Source organism: Gadus macrocephalus, chromosome 6 (genome assembly GCF_031168955.1).
Source record: "Gadus macrocephalus chromosome 6, ASM3116895v1".
NCBI classification, from domain to species: domain Eukaryota; kingdom Metazoa; phylum Chordata; class Actinopteri; order Gadiformes; family Gadidae; genus Gadus; species Gadus macrocephalus.
In genome coordinates, this window is record NC_082387.1 from 25,774,070 (window position 1) to 25,799,219 (window position 25,150).

General features: G+C 45.6%; 1 protein-coding gene across 2 annotated transcripts in view; it reads left to right on the forward strand.

The window, feature by feature from the left end:
- LOC132458860 (protein asteroid homolog 1-like) overlaps nt 1–15,031 on the forward strand; it is a 46,635-nt gene extending 31,604 nt beyond the window's left edge. The window contains exons 1-4 of one of the 2 annotated variants that reach the window (XM_060053204.1): nt 11,088–12,461; nt 12,984–13,191; nt 13,330–13,474; nt 13,947–15,031. In XM_060053204.1, coding sequence (XP_059909187.1) covers nt 11,208–12,461; nt 12,984–13,191; nt 13,330–13,474; nt 13,947–14,148 — 1,809 coding nt within the window. In that variant the 5' untranslated portion in view covers nt 11,088–11,207 and the 3' untranslated portion in view covers nt 14,149–15,031. Of the gene's footprint in view, nt 1–11,087; nt 12,462–12,983; nt 13,192–13,329; nt 13,475–13,946 lie in introns of those variants that run through there. The other variant, XR_009525972.1, reaches the window with a different exon arrangement.
- The last annotated feature ends 10,119 nt before the right edge of the window (nt 15,032–25,150 follow it).

Sequence of the window (25,150 nt, forward strand, 5' to 3'; positions counted from 1 at the left end):
CTTTTGATTTTAATAATCCATTCTCGACGTAGTCCCAGATCATTGGGGAAACCGTGAAAAGTTTGTCCTCTGTTCGATTTCTTCCTGTGCGATGAAGTGCATTGGGGAACACAGCAGTGAGGAGCCATTGCATCGCGTTGTGAAAACTCCCGGAAGTGGAAAGTGTACCCCTCAGGCTCCTACTTCCGTTCGAGGTGAATAAGGCGAATGGGGGATTATCACGCTGATACGTAGTACTTCCGCATTCAGTGTTCTTTGTGCACTGTGACATCCGGTGAATCACTCATCACTCTGGCGAACTGATGATGGAGGACCGGCAGTACACTATCTGCACTATCCGTACTCACTTGAGTACGGTAATTTTTCAGATGTGAGTGCTGTTCCAAATCGAGTACTCCGTGGCGCACTTACCGGAAATTACGATCACGACTGCCGCCGCGGCTCCTCCCCCGCAATAAACATCCCGCTTTGAACGGTGAACTCTTTACGCCTAGCAGCTATAAAAAGCTATAGAAACTAAAAAAAACTACAAAATGACTCTATTAATGCAGGCTATGTGGAAAATGCGCCGACTTTGGCTCAGCCTGGCTCCGCCTCTTCCGCTACATAGCTAAGATGGCTGCCGTTGAGTACGGGGAGCGTCCTTCGATCCACACAAATTTTGAGTACGCAGTACGGACAGTACGGGTATTGGAACACGGCCAGTGTGTTCTTTCTGATTAGCTCTTAATTGAGATCACCTGTCACGCACCCCTTTATTATAGGTGAACACAACGGGTTTGGTTTACTTTTCGCATCGGCCTGTGTCGATCGAGGTTGAGTTTAGTGAGGGTTGAAAGTTTTCGATCTAGATTGCAGATCACTATTGTCACTTTATACAAACTGAAAGTATGCGTTGTTGCGTGTTTGTTTTTGTGGGTATTTGACTGAACAGCCCAGACAAATATTGCTACCAACATGGCACTTCGAAACAGACCACCGCAGTGAGTAAAAGTTATTTTCCTTTATTAATTGTTGACGTTTTTGGGCTGTCTCCTCAGACACAAGCCAGCAGTATCCCTGCTCTTTGCACCTTGACATGCATGTCGCCGCTGTTTGTTAACCTAGCTTTGCTGATTTGTATCTTGTGGTGTGTGTGTTTTTCTTAACAGGTGTTAGATGACTGACAAGATCTATGGGGGGGCCCCCTTTGGGCCCCCCCATACCAACTTAGTCTTCAAAGGAATCTAGTGCCATGGGACTCCAGTGTCTTCAAAACATCCTCGGAATACATGTGTATGAATGGTCCACCGAAGGGTTGATCTGGAAGCCACCACGGTCCACGCAGTAATCTGCTGCGTGGGCCGTAGTGGCTTCCAGAGCCATCTTTCGGTCTTGGTCAGGATTTGTTACAGTTGCCCTTCAATGTATCAGGCTACGGGTTTCTGAAGAAGCCTGCTTTACGTAGCATTGGAGTACAAATATTGTGCAAAATGCTCATGTAATTGCACTAGCACTAGTAACCTGTAGATTAGCTTAGTTTAACGTCATTCCGTGCTGTCTCTGTCAAATGTGTGGCTTACTTTAAGTCCACAAGGCCCTCTGGTAAACCACGTTGGAACACCCCTGGACAAGGTGATTAGTCACTGGGTGTGTGCTAAAGTTTTGTTCCATTTTTCACGAGTTGGTTAAGGTTTGGTAGAATTGTTTGGATGCTAGCGACGTGATGGCGTATGTACAAGAGCCTACCGTGGCCAGGCCACAGTTGCGACGGCCACGGCCAGATGGCCTAGTGTGAGTGCAACCTTGATTGCATTTGTATACTGTTTACCATTGGATGTTTATGCAATTTGGCTTAATTCGTCCGCAGTAAAGCTGCATTTGACTATTCCAGGGTCGTTTTGTACAGGCTTTCAATTGACCATGTTGACTAGTTTGTGGGAAGTTTTTTTATTTTTTTTACCCTTGCTTACAATCCAACGGTTGTGACCACTTATGCAACTGGGCTGTGAACCTTGCAATTCTAGTTGCATATTTGTACACGCAAGCTTGTCCATTTCTATCGTCATCACTAACACTAGCTTCAGCATTTCCTTGTAGGCCATTAGCTGACTTGTGTATTGGAGCGATGATTTGGGTATTTTAAGATGCTTGAAAACCTAAAATAAAGCAAAATGCGTGTCTGGTGTGCAAGAGCCAATTTGTTGGCTTGCAGTAGTCGAGGAGTTGCCGTAGGTCGTTAGCCATCTGGAGGTTATGGCAATGGAGGCTTCTGGTAGATCTGCCATCCAAGAAAGGTTAATTCTTCTGAAGCATGATTAATAGTTTAGTAAATTTAATCTATTCATATAGAACTATAAAATCCAAGACTGCAGCCAGTAACTTGGATCGCAATATGTGGAAAGTATTAGTCTTCATTTGTAACAGAACAGAATAATTAACATGACTAACTGGGCTTCTTCCATTTTCTAACTAGGGACTTGACTGGTGAGTCTACTGGATTAATCAGTAGCGGTACTTTGCCCAACAGATTTGATGGCATGACTACAGGGTGACAAAGACAATTATTCCCTGCCTATCAAAAGAGACTTCTAAAACATATCTGCTAGAACAGTTCCTATACTTTTTGTATAATTTGGTCATGCTGCAAATTTACTTTTTGTAGTTGCTCCATATTTAGTTCTTTGACAGCCTCACCTGCTAGAAAAGTCTATTCAAATCGGCAAATTAATAGCCATGAAATGTTGTCACTCCTACTAATGGCAAATACCCTCTTTCAGTTGGTGGTTCAACACTGATGTCTCTCTAGGCTTGAGGGAGAGCTCACAAGTAAATTACACAAATGTCCTGGAGCAATTGGGAATACACTTTTATTTAGTCTACCTGACCGGGACATCTTTGAACTATAGGTCACCTAACCCAAACTTTTCACTCTTGTTAGGTTGTCCTTTTCTCTTGTTTTAACCCGAAAGGGCTGAAATATCAACATTTCAGGTATTCTGTTTGGATAATGTGCGAAACTTGTGGCTTCACTAATAAAAAGAATTAACAAATGTATTTTTCTTAATGTGGTTAAACTATTTAAAGATTTGTATGCAAAATATTTCTGCTCAATTTGTGGTCAATGAAACTCATTTTTTAATTTGATAAAACACAACTATGGGTTAAAGGTATTTGCTTTGGGCATCTTTTGATATTTTTAGAATCTAGCTCCATTGCCGTCAGAAATGGTGTCTCAGAGTACTGCAAAGTGCTTCCACAAGAATGGGCAGAAAAGGAACTGCCAACTAAATCTATTTAACATGGGTAGAAAGTTTCCAGTTAGTCACTGCTTTTTGCAGATGATGTGGTCCTCATTGGATCATCGGCCTGTGACCTTCAGCACTCACTTGATCGGCTGGCGGCCGAGTGTGAATCGGCTGGGATGAGGATCAGCACCGCTAAATCTGAGGCCATGACTCTTAGCAGGAAACCGGTGGATTGCTTACTCCGGGTAGGAAATGAGTCCTTAGCCCAAGTGAAGGAGTTCAAGTACCTCGGGGTCTTGTTCGCGAGTGAGGGTACTATGGAGCGTGAGATTGGCCGGAGAATCGGAGCAGCGGGGGCGGTATTGCGTTCGCTTTACCGCACCGTTGTAACGAAAAGAGAGCTGAGCCGCAAGGCAAAGCTCTCGATCTACCGGTCGATCTTCGTTCCTATCCTCACCTATGGTCATGAGGGCTGGGTGATGACCGGAAGGACGAGATCGCGGGTACAAGCGGCCGAGATGAGTTTTCTCAGAAGGGTGGCTGGCGTCTCCCTTAGGGATAGGGTGAGAAGCTCAGCCATCCGTGAGGAACTCGGATTAGAGCCGCTGCTCCTTTACTTAGAAAGGAGTCAGCTGAGGTGGTTCGGGCATCTGGTAAGGATGCCCACTGGGCGCCTTCCTTGGGAGGTGTTTCAGGCACGTCCAGTGGGGAGGAGACCTCGGGGAAGACCCAGGACTAGGTGGAGAGATTATATCTCAACACTGGCCTGGGAACACCTCGGGATCCCCCCGTCAGAGCTGGTCAATGTGGCCCGGGAAAGGGAAGTCTGGGGCCCCCTGCTTGAGCTGCTCCCCCCGCGACCCGACCCCGGATAAGCGGATGACGATGACGATGACGATGACGATGAGGATGAGGAGAAAGTTTCCATGGAAGCTCTTGGCTGCTGGTTCCCAACACAGCTCCACTGTTAGCCTGTGACCTTGCGTTTAACTTTTTTTGACTTTTGATGACTTTCACAAAAGAGAAATGAACTGGTTAATACAATAAACAAGACATTTCATGGTACCATTTTGAACTGTTTGTGGATATTGCATTAAATCCATATGCCTGAAACCTTTCAATAATGCATATCAACAAAACAATGGAATGAAATAAATAGTTCAAGCAATTTGTGGGACTTGGCTGCTTTTACATTATTAATCATGTTGGGGGTTATTTCAGTCTCTCCAACCTGCAGGTCGTGCGAAGAATCATGTGAATGGGAATATTCTATAAATGTCTATCATCTTTCGTCTCAACACTTCTGCTGCAGCCGCTGTTGAAGCGTATGAGTCCTTTGAGACCCCCTTTCATAAAAGGGGTTCTCAAATGTTGACCCTCAGTCACCTATTGCATCACTTCCTTTAGGGCTTCGGCCTCCTAATTGATCATTATAGTATAATTGAATGCCCTCTTTCATATATATGATACCTCCACCACTGGGACGTGGCAACAATTCTCCAAATCCATATGGGGGGGATGCTTGTGGACAGTAGGGGTGTATACTCGACATAAATAGGAAGCAAACTCATCTCACAAATGAGTAATGACATCTCACAAATATTTATTTAATAAATTGTTTCAATTTATAATAATCCAAAATCCGTTGGCTTTTTGTCGAGGGAATCCAGGGCGACGCTCACTTCCGGGTTGGCCAACATACGTCATCCCTCCACCACACTGTAAAAACACATGTTCAAGTTGAATGAGAATAATAATAATAATTCTGCCATAGTATTTATTTAAGGGGGGGGGGGGGATACAAGTCTTTTGGCCATTTGTAGTGTTGATCAGCAGAGAAATAATTTGTCCGCAAAGACGGTGACGTCGCTTAGCAACGGTAGACGCTGGGGTAGACAAGTCACCGGACTACTCCCCATGCAAGTGAACGGAGCGTTCCACGGCATTGAGAAGACCCGTGTAATAAGTAAGGAATAATCACCGAGAGGCCGGGCAATAAACAGTTTGATATGCCCGGCTTTTGGACGGCTTACCGCCCAAGACGAAGTCGAGGGCGGTAACCTTCCGCGAGCCGGGCATATCAAACTGTATGTGGAAAATGCGCCGACTTTGGCTCAGCCTGGCTCCGCCTCTTCCGCTACGTAGCTAAGATGGCTGCCGTTGAGTACAGGGAGTGTCCTTTGATCCACACTTCAGGATTAGCCCGTTTTGAGTACGGCATCCGGGTCCTTGAAGTATACTTCTTTTCGCCGGATCTTACTCAAATTTTGGCTAGTAAGTACGGACAGTACGGGTATTGGAACACGGCACAGGTTCGAACGTGTGCATGGGTTGAATTGCGTGTGTCTCACGCCGAAGACATGAGACATGAGAGCCCTGTACTTACGTGACACAAACCAGCACCGCAAAAGTTCTCTCCCGCTTGAGATGACGTCTTTCTTTATCGGTTCATGGGTCTGATTCGCCGATTTCCCATGCTGATATCCCCGAAGATTCTCGGGCATCTTCGACAATTTGGCTATAGATAATATATATAATAATTATAGCCTAATTATATATATAGCCTATACATATATATAGGCAATATATATAATTAGGCAATATATATATATATATATATATATATATATATATATATATACATACATATAGCATTTGTGGTTTTGGCATAAACATAACTAGGGTGCACTGTACTATCTGCGCACACCCTTTCTGAAGCCTCTCTCGCTCTCTCTCTCTCTCTGTCCCTCCCTCTCTCTCTTTCTCTCTCTCTCGTACCGTTTTGTGGAGCACGTTAATTGTCTTAGAACACTAAGACAAGCCCCAAAGGTGGGTTATATGGAAGAAATTAACCCTATATTTTACGGTAAGCTATGATTATTATTAGGCCTATATATTATATCGATACTTTAATGGTGGAGAGTAGCTGATCACCTCTCCCTATAAGTTAGGTTTGACATGGCGCCACGGAGTAGGTTCACTCTGTTCCTATCTTGTGTGCTGCCACATGCAGGGTCCAAGGGTCCGAAGGCACAGACGTCAAACTTAGGCTGCTTTTTGAAAAACATGCCGGCATCCACACACGTACACCATCGCTCTGTATGCATGGGGATAAATGTATGTTCAAGGTAAAGCTGTGACCTGGAAAAACATGTTTTGTAAATCGACATTTTATGTAAGTCAGACTTTATATTATGTAAGGATTGGGATGGATTGAGTATATAAGGAGCAGGATGAGAATCATTCTGCAGTGTGTGTCGTGCGAACCACGAGAAACATCTGGCAGTGTCTTTGCAAACCTCACTCGGCTTTGTTGTTTCTCGTTTGCGGGTTACATTTACATTTAGGGCATTTAGCAGACGCTTTTATCCAAAGCGACTTACAATAAGTACATTTGTCATAAGAAGTGCATCAATATATCGCTGTCGGTACAGAAAGGATGTTCATAGAACCAAGTGCAAGTACCACAATCGCTAGGTTAACCAATTCCCTGTGTTACAGCCATGATAGCAGCTACTGCAGTTGCTACACAGTTAAGTACTATAATACAATACAATACAATACAATACAATAAAATACAGTGTACAATGGTGGCCAGAAGGGGGAGGGTGGCTATGCAGTGTCGGGGTGGACTCTGAACAGGTGAGTCTTGAGTCTTTTTCGGAAGATAGTGAGTGACTCTGCGGTCCTGAGAGCGGCAGGGAGCTCGTTCCACCACTGAGGTCCCAAAACCGAGAACAGTTGTGACTTTGATGATCGACCTTTGCTAGCTCTTAGCGATGGCGGTTCCAGACGTCCAGCTGAGGTAGTTGAGCGGGGGGTTCGAGCTGGGGTGTGTGGCTTTAGCAATGCTTGGAGGTAGGCAGGGGCAGTTCCATCGACTGCCTTGTATGCCAGTACCATCGTCTTCAATTTGATGCGAGCTACTACAGGGAGCCAGTGGAGGTCGCGGAAGAGGGGGGTCACATGGGAGAACTTCGGTAGATTGAACACGAGGCGCGCTGCCGCATTCTGGATGCGCTGCAAGGGTTTAATCGCAGAGGCATGAAGTCCAATCAGGAGTGAGTTGCAGTAGTCGAGGCGGGAGATGACCAGTGATTGGACTAGAAGCTGAGCTGCTTCCCTTGTGAGGAAGGGCCGGATTCTGCGGATGTTGTAAAGTACAAATCTGCAGGATCGGGCCACCGCAGTGATGTTTGCCGTGCAGGATAATTGATTGTCCAGTACCACCCCGAGGTTTCTGGCAGTTGTAGAGGGAGATACAGTGATGTTCTCAACGGTGACCAGTAAGTCCATGTGTGGGCAATCTTTCCCTGGGATTAGGAGGAGCTTGGTTTTGTTGAGGTTAAGCCTCAGGTGATGGGCAGTTGTCCAGGTGCTGACGTCCGCCAGACATTCCGATATGCGTGTTGCAATCAGGGCTTTATCAGATGAAAGATAAATACAATAAATTCTCCATCAATACTTGATCCGGACTCCCCGATTCCTCGTGTTTACTTAGTTAGTTGAAGTGATAGAACTCGGTTATTTTCTACCACAACCTCAACACCCAAGACGAGGAAGACGAGGAGGAGGAGGAGAAGGCGGGACTGAAGGCCTGGATCAGGGCTCAGATGGGCAATGGAAGGTGGCTCAAAGCAGGAGTTGGAAGAAGGAGAGGGAGGGGTGGGAGTGAGCAGGAAGGCGGGTGGGGCTGATGAGGAACAGTGTTGGGGTAACGCGTTACAGTAATATATTACATTAAGTGGCAACAGAGTTATAAATCCTGTCATTGTCATTAATTAACAAGCCTCTAAGTGTTTTTTTAGCAATATAATTCCATGCAGGGGCGATTCTAGGTTCTGACTTTTGGGGGGGGCTCAACCCCAGGAAGCCACAGGGGTGTATGAAGTTTATAAAAATTCCTGATTTTTTTTTTCACAACCTTTATTTTCTTAGATACTATGCTGTTGTATGTCTCAGCCAATAGCTTGCAGTGTCAGCTAAATATTGCAGTTCTGAACCACTAAAGTGATGAAAGGAATAAAGACTGTTTGGATGAAGGAATAATCAATGGATGTGAACTGTAATAACAAATTAGAAGTATATTAAATTTCCTTTGTGTAAGTTTCACTCAAATAGGACCATATTTTCCTGAATATGTTACTGAAAGACATTGGTAGAACATGTACTAGATTAATAATATGAGAAACATACCACTATTTCGGGAGCACTAAATTATGTCACCTCACTTTCATGGACCCATGCAATTTTATAAATCTTTTCAACATACATTTTTATAAAACTTGTGATGCAAAAAAAATCAAGAAGTACAACATGTAGTAGCCGAATACTATGAGAAACAGACCACTATTTCGGGAGCAGTAAACTATGTTGTCTCACTTTCAGGGACCCATACATTTTTATAAAACTTCTGATGCCAAAAATCTTGTTGTTCTGATGCAAAAAAAAGGGTGCTAATTTTCAGTTAAAAAAAAAACGCTGGAATTATTTTATCAGCTGAGGGCGTTTTCATTGCCATAACAACATGGGCTAATCAACACATACAACATGTTCTAGAACAGTGGTTCTCATTAATTTCCCCCATAGGAGACAGATATTTTGATCACGCCCTCCCTGAATTGAAGTAGCCTACTATTGAGAACCTGCTAATATTTATTTATTTTGATTCGTAAAATTTGCGGAGATAACATCTGCACCAACTTAAAACTATTTCCAACTTCAGTTTATTAACTAAATTTCTAACATTTAAACAAGACTGCTTAGTCTGTGTGAATCTCAAAACAGAGAAACAAGAGCAAATGATTCACTGGGGTTTGCATTTAATTAAAAATATTTTTAAACAGTAAACATTGGTCACTTGTCAGCTTCATCAGCTTATTTCCTTTAAAAAAATATATGTTCATCTTTCAAGCATGAATAAAGACATTAAGTCCCTCTGTCATGCCTCTTGTACAACTTCTGACCCTTGGTATTATGTTTATTTAAAATACAATAAGTAACTTCTTAAAATAAATAAATAATAAGACACTAAGTCCCCACTGCCGCTCACGCCCCCCTGACACCTTTAATCAGCTGAGGGTGTTTTCCTGAGTCTCATAGTATTAGAACATGTTGTACTTGTTGATTAGCTCACGTTGTTATGGCAATGAATACGCCCTCAGCTGATAAAATAATGTCATGAGGTGCTCCTTGCACCTGATCATGCTTATAATGCCACGCAGCAAGGCTTTGCCGACTAAAACATGAAGCAATTCTAGAAGAGGCATAGGTAGAATCGCCTTGTGGTCAACTGTCATTTAATAGACATCTGACCGATTATGTCAAGGTTTTAAAATGATTATTATTACCTGGTCATGTTATAACACAGCTGGAAATCGTGGATTTTCTGATAAAGACTGCTAGCCTCTTTGACAGACAAAACAGCAGAAACTATGTTAGGTGCGCTCGTGCTGCATTTTTGGTTTTGTCAAACAGGAGATGCCCACCCACCAATAAGAGGTTAGAGATTCCTGCAGGAAGGTTGCGCTCGATTTCACTAGCCCATTTGAGCCTGTTCATTAGTGTACAACATCCATCCTCTCATTGCTTGTGTAAAAAAAAATGGTAGTATATTAGATTTGAGGACGAAACGATAGGGTGGGCTAAGGCAAGTTTTGGGTGGGCTTGAGCCCACCCAAGAAAGGTCTAGCTTCGCCACTGATTCCATGCTTCTACATTCTATGTCTGAGTGTAAATCCTGAGTTGTGTTTATAGCGAACCGCAGCAAACCAAACCACAAAAGTCACTGACCCCGCCTGAATGGATTATTATGTTACTGAAGTTCAGAGGTTTTTCTGTCGGAGAACCGTGTCACCTCAGGAATATAGACTGTGACTCAAAGGGTTCTTTGTAATTGACCTCTATTTATTATTGAATTATTTAGGATATACATTTAGAGCTGAGGTCAAACCTTTAATGTTTGATTTAAAATATTTGTATATATATATATATATATATGTATGTATGTATGTATGTATGTATGTATGTATATATGTATGTATGTATGTATGTATGTATGTATGTATGTATGCATAAATATATAAAGATTATACTTTATTATACTAAGTATGAAACAGAGTGTTTGTGTGAGTTCATGGGCGTGAACGGCTGAAAGGAGAACAGCTATTCGGCCGTGGTTGCGGTTATCTCTTCCAGATATAGATTCAGTATATAGACCACTATAAAGGACATTTTATTGTTTTATTAATAACATGCAAACCAGGCCTTTGTGATAAGGGATTTGTTTGTTCTTTTGCTGGAGAGTTTGGTTTGCCAGGGAGCCGCGATTCAGACGTTGTTTAACTTTCGGTTATCCTCCAGTTCGGGAAAAAAAAAGGAATGAATATTATAATGAAGGATGTGATATAGGCTATGTAACACGTTCAAGGAATATATCGTCAGTGTCCCATGAGTTTAACTTTAAGATTCAAGAGCTACTATTTTAATGTAATTTGTCTGAGATGGCAGAGCCATCCGAGAAGGAAATGCGCTGAGAACTGTGTCGTACGGCACTTTGGTGGGTAAATACGTGCGATATTTCCAATGGTCGGAAAACTCTCGTAGCCTAGTTCATAAAGTAGTCTGACCACGGGACCCAATCATTGATAGGAAAGCAAAACTTAAAGAGAACTGCGGAGCCACTCTAAGTGGGGGTATGTGTGTGCATGTGTATATTTGTTGTGACATCTGACCAGGTTAGTACAGTTCTTTGGAATTGATGATGTCATATCATGTTGGTCAGGAAATTGAAACCTAGAGAGAACTAAGGAGCCACTCCTAGTGCAGGTGTGTCCCTGTGTGTGTGTGTGTGTGTGTGTGTGTGTGTGTGTGTGTGTGTGTGTGTGTGTGTGTGTGTGTGTTGGTGTATAAAGGAGCTGGAATCCTCTCTGGGTTAGTCTAGTCACATAGGTGAAGTGAGAACTTGACCTGTCAGTCACTATGGGGGTAAAGGGCCTGTCTTCACTGCTGGAGGACAACAGAAGGATCTCCCCGGACTTCCACTTCAGGGACAGCAAGCTGGTGGTGGATGGAAACAATCTGCTCTACCACCTCTACTTCTCGTCCAACCTGGACCAGAACCACGGCGGGGAGTACCTGGCCTTCCAGGCAGAGGTCAAGGCTTTCTTCAAGACTCTGGCCGACTGTGGAATCAAACCATACCTGGTGATGGACGGAGGCTCCGGCACCAGCGACATCAAACTGGACACCCTCCTGGACCGGGCCAGAGGAAAGGTCAAGAAGACCCATGACGCCGCTTCGACGGGCAGGAAGGTCAACATCCTCCCCCCCGTTACCAAGCACGTGTTCCGACAGACGCTGAACGAGCTGAACGTGCCGATGGTCAAGTGCTTCGGAGAGGCCGACTGCCAGCTGGCTGCCCTGGCCAAAGAGTGGTGCTGCCCGGTTCTGTCCACAGACAGCGACTTCTACATCTTTGACCTTCCTGGGGGGCTTCTGCACCTGGATCACTTGCGGTGGCGCGCAGTGGAGACGCGTCGTGGCATTCCCTGCAGGCGATACACCACGTCCAACTTCTGCACCTTCTTCAACATCGACCGCCAGCTGCTGCCCGTCTTCGCCTCGTTGGCTGGGAACGACTACGTGAACCTCAGAGATGTTAAGTGGGCCAGATACCTTCCAGCGGGAAGTCCTAAAATGAAGTTCAGCGCCGCTAACCTGGTGGGCCTCCTGAGTTGGCTGGGAGCCAGGACAGACCGGATGACAGAAGACACCCTGACAGCAGTGATGAAACTCATGCGCAGCATGAGTCAACAGGCGCAGACGGAGGCGCGGAAGATGCTGAAGACGGCCATGCTGGAGTACGAGCTCCCCAGCTCCTCTCTGCGGGGGTTCTTCAGTGAGGGAACCTTTCCGCCGCTGCCCGCTGAGATGTTGCGCTGCGTCCCCGACTGGGTCCGTGCGCCCCTGGCCAGAGGAGAGCTGAGCGGTGACGTGTTGGACCTGCTTGTGCACAGGCGGATCAAACTGCAAACCCAGGTGGAACGCAGCGACCTACAGAGCTCCAACCTCACCTCGAAGCACATCCGGCAGGTGTGGTACGGGCTGCTGCTGGGCCAGAGGGGGGGTGAGGTGGAGGAGTGGGACCGGGTCGGTCTGGAGCTCGCCAGTGTCAAGGTGCGACCGCTGGTCCAAGGAGCCGCTCAGACGCTGAGGCTGGACTCTCTACCCCAGGTAGGCCTACCGACTCAATCACCTGGATGATAGGTTGATCATAGATTATTTTCAGGGATATATCAGGAAAGTGGCTCCGTTCCAGGGGCGCAGCCAGGACATTATTACTGTGGTGGCGGGGGGGTTAGATCAAACTTATAGTGCACATATTTCTATTTTCTTTAGACCGTTAACATTCAGGATTTTTTTAAGACTCCGGGGTGGTCCCCCCTCTCCTAATTCTAATTCTAGGCATGAAATGTGTGTCCCTCCCTCTAGTGAAGTATGCCTGTGCATCTGTGTATCGGAGACGGTGGAAATAACCGCTGAGATAATTTTTGCATTTCACCACGAACAGCCTTATTAAGCACATATCTTAACCTGTTTACTCCATCTTCTACATTGAGACCAATTCGATTCTCTATGTGAGAGGGTACTCTAGTCTAGGTGAATGCAAGGGTGGAGTCATCCGGGGCAAACCATCTGCCAGATTATTCTTCGGTTGTCTTTTAATTGGGCACGTGTTTTGTTCCCACTTCCCAGGCAGACCGCGCTGTGAGGCTGCAGGTGTGTCTGGAGACGCTGGGCGTGGAGGAAGAGACGCTGGAGGGAGTCCCGGCTCACCTGCGCCTCCCAGTGGCTGTGACCCGCTACTGGCTGAGGAGGGCCAGCCCTGAGCCGACGCTCCTCAAAGCTCTGCTGATGGTCATGGTCCAAGGAGAACTGAACCGACGGAAGGGAGGGACAACAGGTAGGTAGCGCATGTGTGCACAGCAAAAAGACAAAAAAAACAAACACTCAACCCCTTTGTGTGTGTGTGTGTGTGTGTGTGTGTGTGTGTGTGTGTGTGTGTGTGTGTGTGTGTGTGTGTGTGTGTGTGTGTGTGTAGGCTGGCAGGGGGATACCAGACACAACCCTCAGCCTCTGGATGGTGTCGTGGCTCACAGCTTCAACCAATGGCAGGCCTGCCTGAAGGACGCCTCCCAGCTCAACCTGCTGCTCTGCAAGCCCCTCCCTGAACCCCACTACGCCTGGTGAGACACCCACACAGTACTGTTTCCATAGCAACACCATCACCCAGACAGTACTGTTTCCATAGCTACACCATCACCTAGCTAGTACTATTTCCAAAGTAACACCATCATCCAGCAATAACTGTTTCTATAGTAACACCATCCCCCGGCAGTGCTGTTTCAATAGCACCATCATCACCAAACAGTACTGTTTCCAAAATAACACCACCACCTAGTCAGTACTGTTTCTATTGTTACAGCATGAGCTAGCTGGTATGGTTTCTATAGTTACACCATCACCTAGCTTGGGTCATTTCCATTGAAACACCATCATATAAAGCTTGTCATAATTAAAAATGAATAACTCTACAATAGATATGAGACCGATATGAGAGTATCAGATGCAAATGTGTGACAAAGTTCAGGGTTGTGTCAAGAGAATGTAGTTTTGGGATCAGACAGTGCTTCATTAATCCCAGACGGGTTGGTTCAGGTTGTTCCAGGGCAGGCTGGTGCACCGGCAGATCCAGAAGCTCCAGGAGAGGGAGCCAGAGGAGCACAGTGCCGACTTCACCCGCCTCTACAGGAGCCTCCTGGCAGCAGTGACCCAGCCAGACCCCGGGGGCGACGGGAGGGCTGGGGGGCCCGAGGCCCAGCTGAGGGCCAGCATGGGCCATCTTCGTCTCAACACCTAGGAGGGGGAGGAGGAGGAGGAGCTGGGCGGGGCTGAAGACAGTCCCTCTATTTGGACTTTCATTCATTCATGTCTCCCATGTCTTATGGCCTCGTTTAAAATTATAAATTCCCAGGTTAAAAATAAATTATAATCAACATCATAACAATGTCATTTTAAGTGCTGGGTGAGGGGGGGGTCATAAAGAAAAATGTCTGCTCATATTTCATTGACGTGGAGATTCATCCAGTCCCACAGAGATGGACTAGAACCAAAATAACATCCTGTTTGGCAGTCAGATGAGCTCACAAGTTTTTTCTCCAAATACGTTCGTTATTCATTCATCCTTCAACATTTTAAACAATTTGTTAGCCTGATGAAATGTTCTGTCTTGTCCCACGCAACTTTAAAGGGACAATATTTTGCCACCAGGTGTTACTGTGATCAGTGTGACCTAGATGTCTGATTGGATAGATCCGTCTCCCAGCCCACCCAGTGGACTGTAGCAAATGTCGCTGATCTATCCATCATACATCTCAGTGGACACGCCCCCTTGTGATGTCACTAAAACACAGGAAAAGGCCGATTTTCAACAGCTTGTAACGGCCAATCACACTCCCACCTAGTGGCATAATATCACCCCTTTAATTCAAACAAACCTTTCATGGTCTACTAGCAGCCATTTCGAATGTGTTTAATTAGATTTTGAGTTAGAAAATAAATATATATAAACATACTATAATGTATCCAGCTTTTGATTTACAATTATTCCATTGCATTAATTTTTTAATTTCTTTAAACTGACATGTTTTCTATGTTTTATTCGTTCCATGGCAATACAACTATAGAGAAAAGTCCATTGTTTCAATATTAAAAATGTTTAATAAAAGCTTATTAAAATTCAACGATGAACAGAGTTAACCTTTATTGGTCACACACACTTTGAGGGGCCCTTATGTCAGGACGCCAGCCCCATCTAGGGGTACACCAGGGGCCCTTATGTCAGGACACCCATCCCATCTGGGGGTACACCGGCCCATCTGGGGGTACACCGGCCCATCTGGGGGTACACCGGCCCATCTGGGGGTACACCGGCCCACCTGGGGGGGAACCAGGGGCCCTTAGGAACACCGGCCCCCCTGGGGGTGAACCAGGGGCCCTTAGGAACACCGGCCCCCCTGGGGGGGAACCAGGGGCCCTTAGGAACTCCGGCCCCCCTGGGGGGGAACCAGGGGCCCTTAGGAACTCCGGCCCCCCTGGGGGGGAACCAGGGGCCCTTAGGAACTCCGGCCCCCCTGGGGGTGAACCAGGGGCCCTCTGAGCAGAGCAGGGGTCCAGAGGGCCCTCTGAGCAGAGCAGGGGTCCAGAGGGCCCTCTGAGCAGAGCAGGGGTCCAGAGGGGCCCCTCTGAGCAGAGCAGGGGTCCAGAGGGCCCTCTGAGCAGAGCAGGGGTCCAGAGGGGCCCCTCTGAGCAGAGCAGGGGTCCAGAGGGCCCCTCTGAGCAGAGCAGGGGTCCAGAGGGGCCCTCTGAGCAGAGCAGGGGTCCAGAGGGGCCCTCTGAGCAGAGCAGGGGTCCAGAGGGCCCTCTGAGCAGAGCAGGGGTCCAGAGGGCCCTCTGAGCAGAGCAGGGGTCCAGAGGGCCCTCTGAGCAGAGCAGGGGTCCAGAGGGGCCCTCTGAGCAGAGCAGGGGTCCAGAGGGGCCCCTCTGAGCAGAGCAGGGGTCCAGAGGGGCCCCTCTGAGCAGAGCAGGGGTCCAGAGGGGCCCCAGAGGGGGCTGAGGATGGTCCTGGAGCGCTGCTCCTTCCCTTGGTTCTTCCAGACCTGGCGAGTGGAGCTCAGAGCTGGACCCCCCGGGCTCACGGCTGGGGGGGGGCCCCCGGCTGGGGGGGGCCCACGACTGGGGGGGGGCCCACGGGCTAAAGAAGGCTACGTGTCTACTTATTTTACTATAACGAAATCATTTTTTGTTTAAAAAAAAATATATAGGCCTCGGTAATGTATACTTTAATATTTAATTAATTCAATATTAAACCAATGCATTTCAATCAGGAGATTTTTTTCGACTTCCAAAGGGCGGCGCAGTGCACGCTCTCGCCCCCCATATCGTTCTATTTCCCACAGTTTAGACTTGTAATTAATACGTTTCTTTGGTAATCAACGTGAGTCTTTTCGTTCTTTTTTATCACTGTCTGGTGGCTAGTAGGCTTTAACATCACTCTGAGAGATGTGCACGGACACATTTACGAGGCAGGGTTATTTGAAATAATTCATTAAGTGATCCTGTGTGAGAAGTCATTCCTCCTCCTGAGTGTGTACTGGGTGTGCATTGACAACACAGTCTCACTCCGAGAACGTATACCGACTGTTGGCAAGGGCACTTTAGCGTCGGTCGCTGACGGGAAAGGTACCCTTCGGGGTCGACGGAGAGGGGGTTCAATTCACTACAATGTAACGCCATCCCCGGCGATGCGTGGCGTTCAGAGCGGGTGCTCCAGCAGCCCATTCACTCCTGTATTAACCCGACTACGGCTCTAATAGACGCTGGGAGCAACTTTCCTATTGGACAGTTTTTAGGATATTTATTTATTGATTTATTATAGGCTATACGGAGACCAAGCAACGAGAATGGTATATTATATTCAAGATGGGTGTGCGAGAATAAGGATATAGTGCCATAGGCCACCGTCAGTATGAATTTCATTCAGGCTGGTCAATGGTCAGATACAGATCTTGTTATAACGATAATGGAATAAAAGCTATGGTCTACTTATAATAACATAACTAAATAATTGTATTTATACATAATATATGTTTTAATATTAAATTAATTAAAAACAATAACGGCTTTAAACATGTGACATGCCTACGTTTTTTGGCCTTTTCTTTTCAATGGGCCTGCGTCAACGTCACGTGACTCTCATGGTTGCTATGGTTACATGGCTCCTAAAACCATGTTGGTTAAGGGCGGAAACGGAGCTGCCGTTAATTGTCATGTTTTTGTCGTAAACTAGGGTCCGCTGGTTAGGAAATAGACAGATATTCCAAGGTTTCCTTCAAAAGGCACCTTGGATGTTTCTATTTTCCGCAGTTTAGACTTCAATGAAAAAGTTACTTTTTCATTGAACTTTTAATCTTTGTCTTGTGGCTTGTCACTCTGAGAGACGCGCATGGACAGATTTTATAGTGACACAGTCTATAACCTATTCTTGAAAGCAAAACACCAAGCTCATTGATTTAACGAGGCAGGGTTATTTGAAACAATTAATTAAATATGTGTGAGAGGTCATTCCTCCTCCTGAGTGTGCTTCCTATTTATGTCTAGACTAGTGACACCCCTACTGTCCACAAGCACCCCCCCCTCCCCATATGGATATGGGGAATTGTTGCCACGTCCCGGTGGTGGAGGTATCATATATATGAAAGAGGGCATTCAAATATACTACAATGATCAATTAGGAGGCCAAAGCCCTGAAGGAAGTGATTCAATAGGTGACTGAATCGAGAACATTTAAGTAAGCTGTACCTTGGGGTCTCTTACAAGGGCGTAGGACCCGGGGGGGACGGAGGGGATGTGTCCCCTCCAATTTTCGAGACAGGGGCATTTGTCCCACCCAAAATTTATACCGCTAAATATCTGATGCTTTTATTTTGAAAACGCAACACAGCGTCTTGTCACCGGCCCCATGAATGGTGTAGTATGCCCCCCACGGAGCCTTTAAAGCCTGATTTCCACCGGGGACGCAAGCACTGCAGATTATATATCAAAGGGGGTCTCAAGGGACGCATACGATGATCAACTTGTGGCTCCAGCCCTACAGGAAATGAGTTCTTCCCAGACCTACACCCTAGCCATCCAATATGCATAGCTGAGAATCAGGCCTCTCTTTAATAATGACAAAAAGTTATGAGAGAAATGCACATTAACTTTTTGTTATCTCATAAGCGGCGTGGTGCTGGCTCCTTTTGACCCCAGACTTCAAAAACTTGGCCACAGGCCAGCTGTGTATTCACACCTTAAGTCACAATTGTACACCTCCATCCCAGAAAAAATGGGGAATAGAAACTAACCTATGTCTTGTGTATTTGAAGATGCTGTGTGAGGCTTTCCTGTAGGGCAGGAGCCCACAAGTTCATCATCGCATGCGTCCTTTGAGACCCCCTTTGATATAAAAGAGACCCCAGGTCTATATCTTACTTGTTAATGTCCTCGTCCCACGCCTTAAACATGTGTTTGTTGAGCTTGGGGTCTTTCAGTGGTGTATTTGTAATTTGTACAGCAGGATCACAGGTCAACTTGTTCTGACTAGCAACAACATCACACACACCTAAGGCTAATGTAGATCTGCAGTACACCACCCCTCAACAGATGGCTATAAAACACCAGCAGCTTCTCTATCATTTGCGAAACTCATCATAACTAATCATCAGTTTTCCATATCTTTTACACAAGCTGTACAGTTAAAGAACATCCGTCTCACTGTGTCGACTCGTCTCACTCCCCTTCACCTCTCTCCCTCCCTCTCACTCATTCACCTCTCTCCCTCCCTCTCCCTCCTTCACCTCTCTCCCTCCCTCTCACTCCTTTAACTTTCTCCCTCTCTCTCACTTGCCTTCACATCTCTCCCTCCCTCTCACTCCTTCACCTCTCTCCCTCCCTCTCACTCCTTTAACTTTCTCCCTCTCTCTCACTTGCCTTCACATCTCTCCATCCCTCTCACTCCTTCACCTCTCTCCCTCCCTCTCACTCCTTCACCTCTCTCCCTCCCACTCACTCCTTCACCTCTCTCCCTCCCTCTCACTCCTTTAACTTTCTCCCTCTCTCTCACTTGCCTTCACCTCTCTCCCTCCCTCTCACTCCTTCACCTCTCTCCCTCCCTCTCTCCCCTTTACCTCGCTCCCTCCCATTCACTCCGCCTCACCTCTCTCCCTCTCTCTCCCTCTTTAACTCCTCCCTCTCCCTCTCCTCCACCTCTCTCTCTCTATTTCCCGCTTGTAGGAGCCAGAATGAAGGAGGAGAAAAGTTTCTTTCATTTCTTATTTTTGTGTTTCTCTGAGTTACCTCCCTCTAGTGGCTGGACCATGCAGGTGACCTTGACATCTATATAAGGGCGACCCTACCTAGGAGCAGGAAGACACAGTCTTTGACCTTGTGACAGAGAAATAACTGAACCGTTGATTATCTTTGCAATCCTTATTTTGAATTATCTGCAAGAACTTTTGAGTTTTGTATTTTTATTTAGTCTAATTAAACCGATTGGAATTTTCAACTTTAAACTGCACTGGACCTGGATTTCTTTTGATTTAGTGTGTCTGGTATAAGCGTCAGACTTTTAAGCTCAGCCAACACCGTGGTTAATTAAGGAAAAGAATGAACCTCAACACCACTGTTGAGGAACCAAACATCTTTAACCACGTGGAAAGTGAACTGAGTTGAACACTTTAAGATGACTTAACCCTTAACCAACATGTGTCATCCCTCCCTCACTTCAAAACCCAGACGACTTTCTGAGAACATCGACTGACTTTGACACTTTGTGGCTCATAGCTCCTCTGTTGAGCACACACACTTTGTTGGTTATGGCTCATCTGTTGAACGCTCAGACATTGTTTATGGCTCGTCTGTCGAACGCACACACTTTGTTGAGTTGTGATATCTAGGGTCTCTGATATATAACTACTATTAAAAATGATTCTTACAGCTCATTTTATCCAATTTGGTTGTTTTCATAGTAACAATTGTTGATTGCCATACAATTGTTGATTGTATGGCATGTAAATGAGGGAGGGAGAAGTGCAGATAGATATGGACTTTAAAGCGATGTGAACTGATGCAGAGAATATCTAAAAAGAGGAAGCTACATATGAGGATACAGTAGCCTTTCACAATCGGCCAATCAGCCCTCCCCCTGTCCTAGTGATGGCTATAACCAGAAACAGAGAGGAAGCTACGGAGCAGATGACCAAACAACCAAACTGGATCCAGCTGGCCTGTGGGCTCAACCTAGAGCTCTTTTGAGGGTCTAATGGGACCTCAACTCTACCACTAGACACAGAAAAATAAGTGTTGCAACCCTGACCCTAACCGTAACCCTGACCCTAACCCTGACCCTAACCCTTTGATTCAATCAGTTTAACGTTCCATATGTTATGGTAGTTATAATAATAATAATAATAATAATAATAATAATGATAATACACTGTTATCTTAACGGGTCTACCCCAAAAAGCTTTAATAACATAAAAGAAAAAAAACGTGATACATAAAGTATCAAATTAGATATATCATATATCGAATGTTATATGATATAATATGATACGGTGATATGGTGTGCGATACCATATTGTATATTATGCTAAATATGATATATGATTTGAACACAACACAATACAACACAATACAATATCACCGTTCCACACTGTGTGGTAAGCCCTTTCAACATTTAACCAGTTTGGCTGACTAGTTGTGATTTAGTCAGTTTGGCTGACTAGTAGTGATTTCGTTTTCACTTTTTTTTCAGTAATTACTAATTACTTTTTCACTAATAAAAATATCAATAACAGATATTTACAATAAAATTTGCACATGTTGTGACAGGGTTGAGTGGAAATGTAATTTCCTATTTCAGGAAGTAAATATCAACAAACTATTCCGGATATGTGGGTGTCATATTATTAAAACTAGAGTTTTCGTGCGCGCTTATCGCTCGCTCAACCTCTAGTTGTTATTAACAGGGGTAATTGTTCAATGGAAAGTGTAGTAGGCCTATACTATGCATGCCAATTAATTATTAAATAGCTTGTTATTCAGGGATAAAAAGTGCCCGGCATTTAAAATGCAAGGCATTTTTGGTTAGTTGAAAATAATAATCATCATTGAGATTAAACATCTCTTCCAGTGTCCGCAATTTCTACAGTCTATAGAACGCATGGATCAAAGAGCGCTTGTTGTTGTCCATCTTCAGAAAACTGTAGTTCCATGCCAGAGACACTCGAGGTCAGCAATACTCACCGTCACGCAATGACGACGGTTAGGAAAAGTGGAGTCAAATTCAATATTAAACAGTGCTGTCTTTTCCTATGTTCAAAAGGAAGCACCTTTTCATCTCGCCTTGACCCGAAGACGTTGTCAGCAAAGGCTAAGGAAAGGAGGCATAGGCCTGAAGGTTAGGAAATTTAAATAGGGCCCCCCCTTTTGGAGGAGTGTGGCGGCCATCTTTAGGAGGAGCGTGGCGGCAATCTTTAGGAGGAGTTTGGTTGCCATCTTTAGGAGGAGTGTGGCGGTGTCATTTGAATATGTGAGATCCTAAAAAAAAAAAGACAGAAAAGGTGAATAAAAAGTTTTCATAGAAACATAACAAATACCAATATATATTTTTGAGTTTTTTTAGAGAGCAATAAATATTTATATTTCGGATGATACAACCTTCTCCTAGAACATAATTATCATGTCTATAACCTGAACTTTTACAGGGTGAATGTGTGATGAAACAGGATGGATATAAATACACATACATTGATTTTTTATATGCAGGAAACTAGGGGAACAGGGACCATTCAAAATGTAAATTTTACAAATGTTATCCTCTGATGGACTTACCACAATACTTCACAACGGACGGCTGTTGTGACTGCATAAGAGCAGTGAGCTCAGGGTGCCCCCCTGTCTGGTGGCATAAGCGCGCCATTGAGCGCCACGAATTGATTTTTTTTTTTTTTTTTTTTTTTTTTTTTTTTCAATAACGCGATTTGGAAATCTAAAAATCGTTCCGTCCATTCATCTCTGCATAGCACTCGTTCTCCCTGTCATTCACACACACACACACACACACACACACACACACACACACACACACACACACACACACACACACACACACACACACACACACACACACACACACACACACACACACACACACACACACACACACACACACACACACGGAGCGAGAGCGACAATGCTAACACATGAACCCACCGATGTCACCCGTCGCTTAGTGGACCAATTGCGAACTACTGCAGCTGCTCCAAGTTAAACCCCAAACTAATCAGAAGTATTTATAGCGGACTACACCACCTATTCTATTCCGCATAGAATTGTATTCCGAACCGATTGAGGCGTATATATATGATACTTTTCTATTCCGATTGAGCTGTTCTTCCACATCTATGCGAATCAGATGTGTCCGTAAACGTGGAGTTACATGCACACTCACTGACGGCTGCGTCGCTGTGCGTCGCCGTGCTGCGCTGCCGCCACCCCCCCCCCCCCCAGTGTCCCCCTTGTTAGGATTCTTATTCTTAAATCCATTGTTCATATTATTAACACGTGTCATTCATTTCCACGCTGATGTCAACTGAATTTGAATGAATCAAAGTGCGGGAGGCAAAAAAACCAAACACAGCTAATGCCGCGTTTCCACTGCAGGGTGCGTTACGGTTCGGTTCGCAGAGGTGCGGTACGGATTGCGTTTCCACCGCCAAAAATGGGCGTGACCCGGACTGAGCCGTACTCGTTTGCCCTTGTCTTCATTACTCCTCCGTTGGGGTACTGATGCTGCGTTCGAGTATTCTCTGCGAACCGAATCGGATCTTGGATCTGACGCCACGCCCACACTTCAAGCTTTTATTATTTCGCTCGGTCGTTGGAGAAAAACATGGACGCCACCCGGAAAGCTGTTGTCGCGGTAGCATTGGCAGAGGACCAAGCGCTCCAAAATAAGTAGGCTATAGGCCATTGGCAGAGATACGGATGCAGTAAGGTATTGCAGTAATACGAGTGATTGAAATTGCCATTTAAACCACCAAAGTGGTCCAAGCACAATGAAAACAGTTCATACTTCAGGTCACACTGGGCGCAGCCATCTTGAATTCTGTCTCGGAATTTTGCTCGGTCACCACTGAGTTCAACCGAGATGGCGAGTTCGCCGTCCGAGGAAAAGGGGCGTGTTTGTTGCCTGTCGCTAGGCAACGTCCTCGGACCTCCGAGACGGATGGATATTAAAACGCAGCATGAGACGCCTGAAAAGGTGCCGGAAAATTCGAGCTACACACCCCCTCCGCTGATTGGTCGACAGAATCGTCACTTCCGGGCGACGTGGGGATAAAAACAAACAAACAGTAGCCTCGAGGTATTATTCTTTACAATGAACATGTCGCGTAAAACGCTTGCTTGGGCGAACAAGGAGGTGGAGACGTTCGTCTGCATTCTTGGGGAGGAAGACGTGCAGAGGTAGCTCTTGGTTTAATGTGTCGCGTTCAACTTTTCCATTGTTTTTATTGAGCATGCTACTCTGTGTCACGCTGCTATGATGTCACAATGTTTACGTAGCTGCCGCGGCGATCGACATCCGGCCTACCATAAAGGGTACTGTCGGCGGTGGAAACGCGACCTCTGAACTGAGCCGGGCTATACCGCCCCCTCCCTACCGGACTGAGGCGAACCGAAGCGTACCGCACCCTGCAGTGGAAACGCGGCATAAGGTAAACGGGTGATGTAGTCTTTAGGAAAATCAACAAAAAAATCTAGGTTTTCTTCAAAGATCCATGGGCTAGATCGCCGTGATAAAAAACCATCAACGTCATTCATGTTAAGTAAAAGGAAAAACCTCGGACACGAGAAGTTAACGGAGCCGTGCACTAGGCCCTCTCGAATGCCGGGCCGAAACAACATTTGTTTCACTACGACTCCTTTCAGCTGCCCACCCCTCCTTCTCCAGCAATAAATAATAACATAAAACGGCTGATAAAACGCTTGAGGTTATAAAGATAATTATGACTGGATTGATATCCAGTCATTTTTTGCGGAGACACATTCCTGCTCCCCACTTGTATTGGAGTGAGCGGAGGTATCTACTTCCGGACCTCCATGAATCGAGGGACCCGTCCACAGCCCGCTAAAACAGCTGCAATACCAGGCTTGGCGGCTGAGCACTGGTGGATTGTGGAAGTATGCACTGCTCCTGGGGGCTTGGATAGACCCTACTCATTGTGGCGGCCATCTTTAGGAGGAGTGGGTCGGCCATCTTTAGGAGGAGCTTGGCCCTACTCATCCTGCATGACTGGAGTCTGCCCAAAGGGTCTGACCTTTTGCGAAAGGCAGTGAGCTACTCCCTTCGTTTGAGGAAGTAGTCTGAAGGGAGGGATGTTTTATTTTGATTGGATCATTTAAAAATGTAGCATCCCTGTGTCTTGTTGCTCCAAATTGCCCAGCCTGCCTTAACTCTGTTTCTGTCACAGAATGAGGAAACACAAAAAAGATTGAAGAAGACACAAACCACAAGGCATAAATATAACTGAGCAGAGTCACTGTTGATCCTCATCACCAGAAGTCCCGCCCCTCTCTGCCCATTGGCCAACCCATGAACTCAGGCGTGGGGCAGAGATAGTGGGAGATAAGCTCAGCAGCTCACCAACATTCATAGTTCCCTTTCTTCAGACAACATCTCGCAAACTAACGTCAACAGTATCTTGTTTATAGATCAGCTTTTGAATTCACACACTTTGTTGAGAGGTAATATCTCGGGGTCACAGAGAAACAACTATCATGAAGACATTTATTTGCAGGCTATTTTGCTCAGTTGTCGTGTTGATTAATAACGGCTTAACAATCCATATACAACAGAGATACTCCACCTGTGACCGATGTTGGCCGCGTACATCGTGGCCCATCGTGCATCCCTATCTTCTAGTCTCTAAGTTTGATGAATCCTCCTGTTTATGAAGTTTTTCCCGGATCTAAATCAAGACATACGGTTGATCAATAGAATAATAGAATGTCAAACTCTACTTCAAATTACGTTTCTCATGATCGGGTCCAAGCTGTAGATCAATCCAAAGCAAAGGGACTACTTCTATAAAACACATTGATAATGGGACGATAGGGACGTTCTACTGGGCCAAGATAAACTGAACTGTCGATTGGATTCCATGTCAATGAGAGAGGGAGAAGGGAAGCTATATATGGACTTTAAAGCATTGTGAATGGAGGGTATAGTGCCTATTGCAGGGAATATCTAAAAGGAG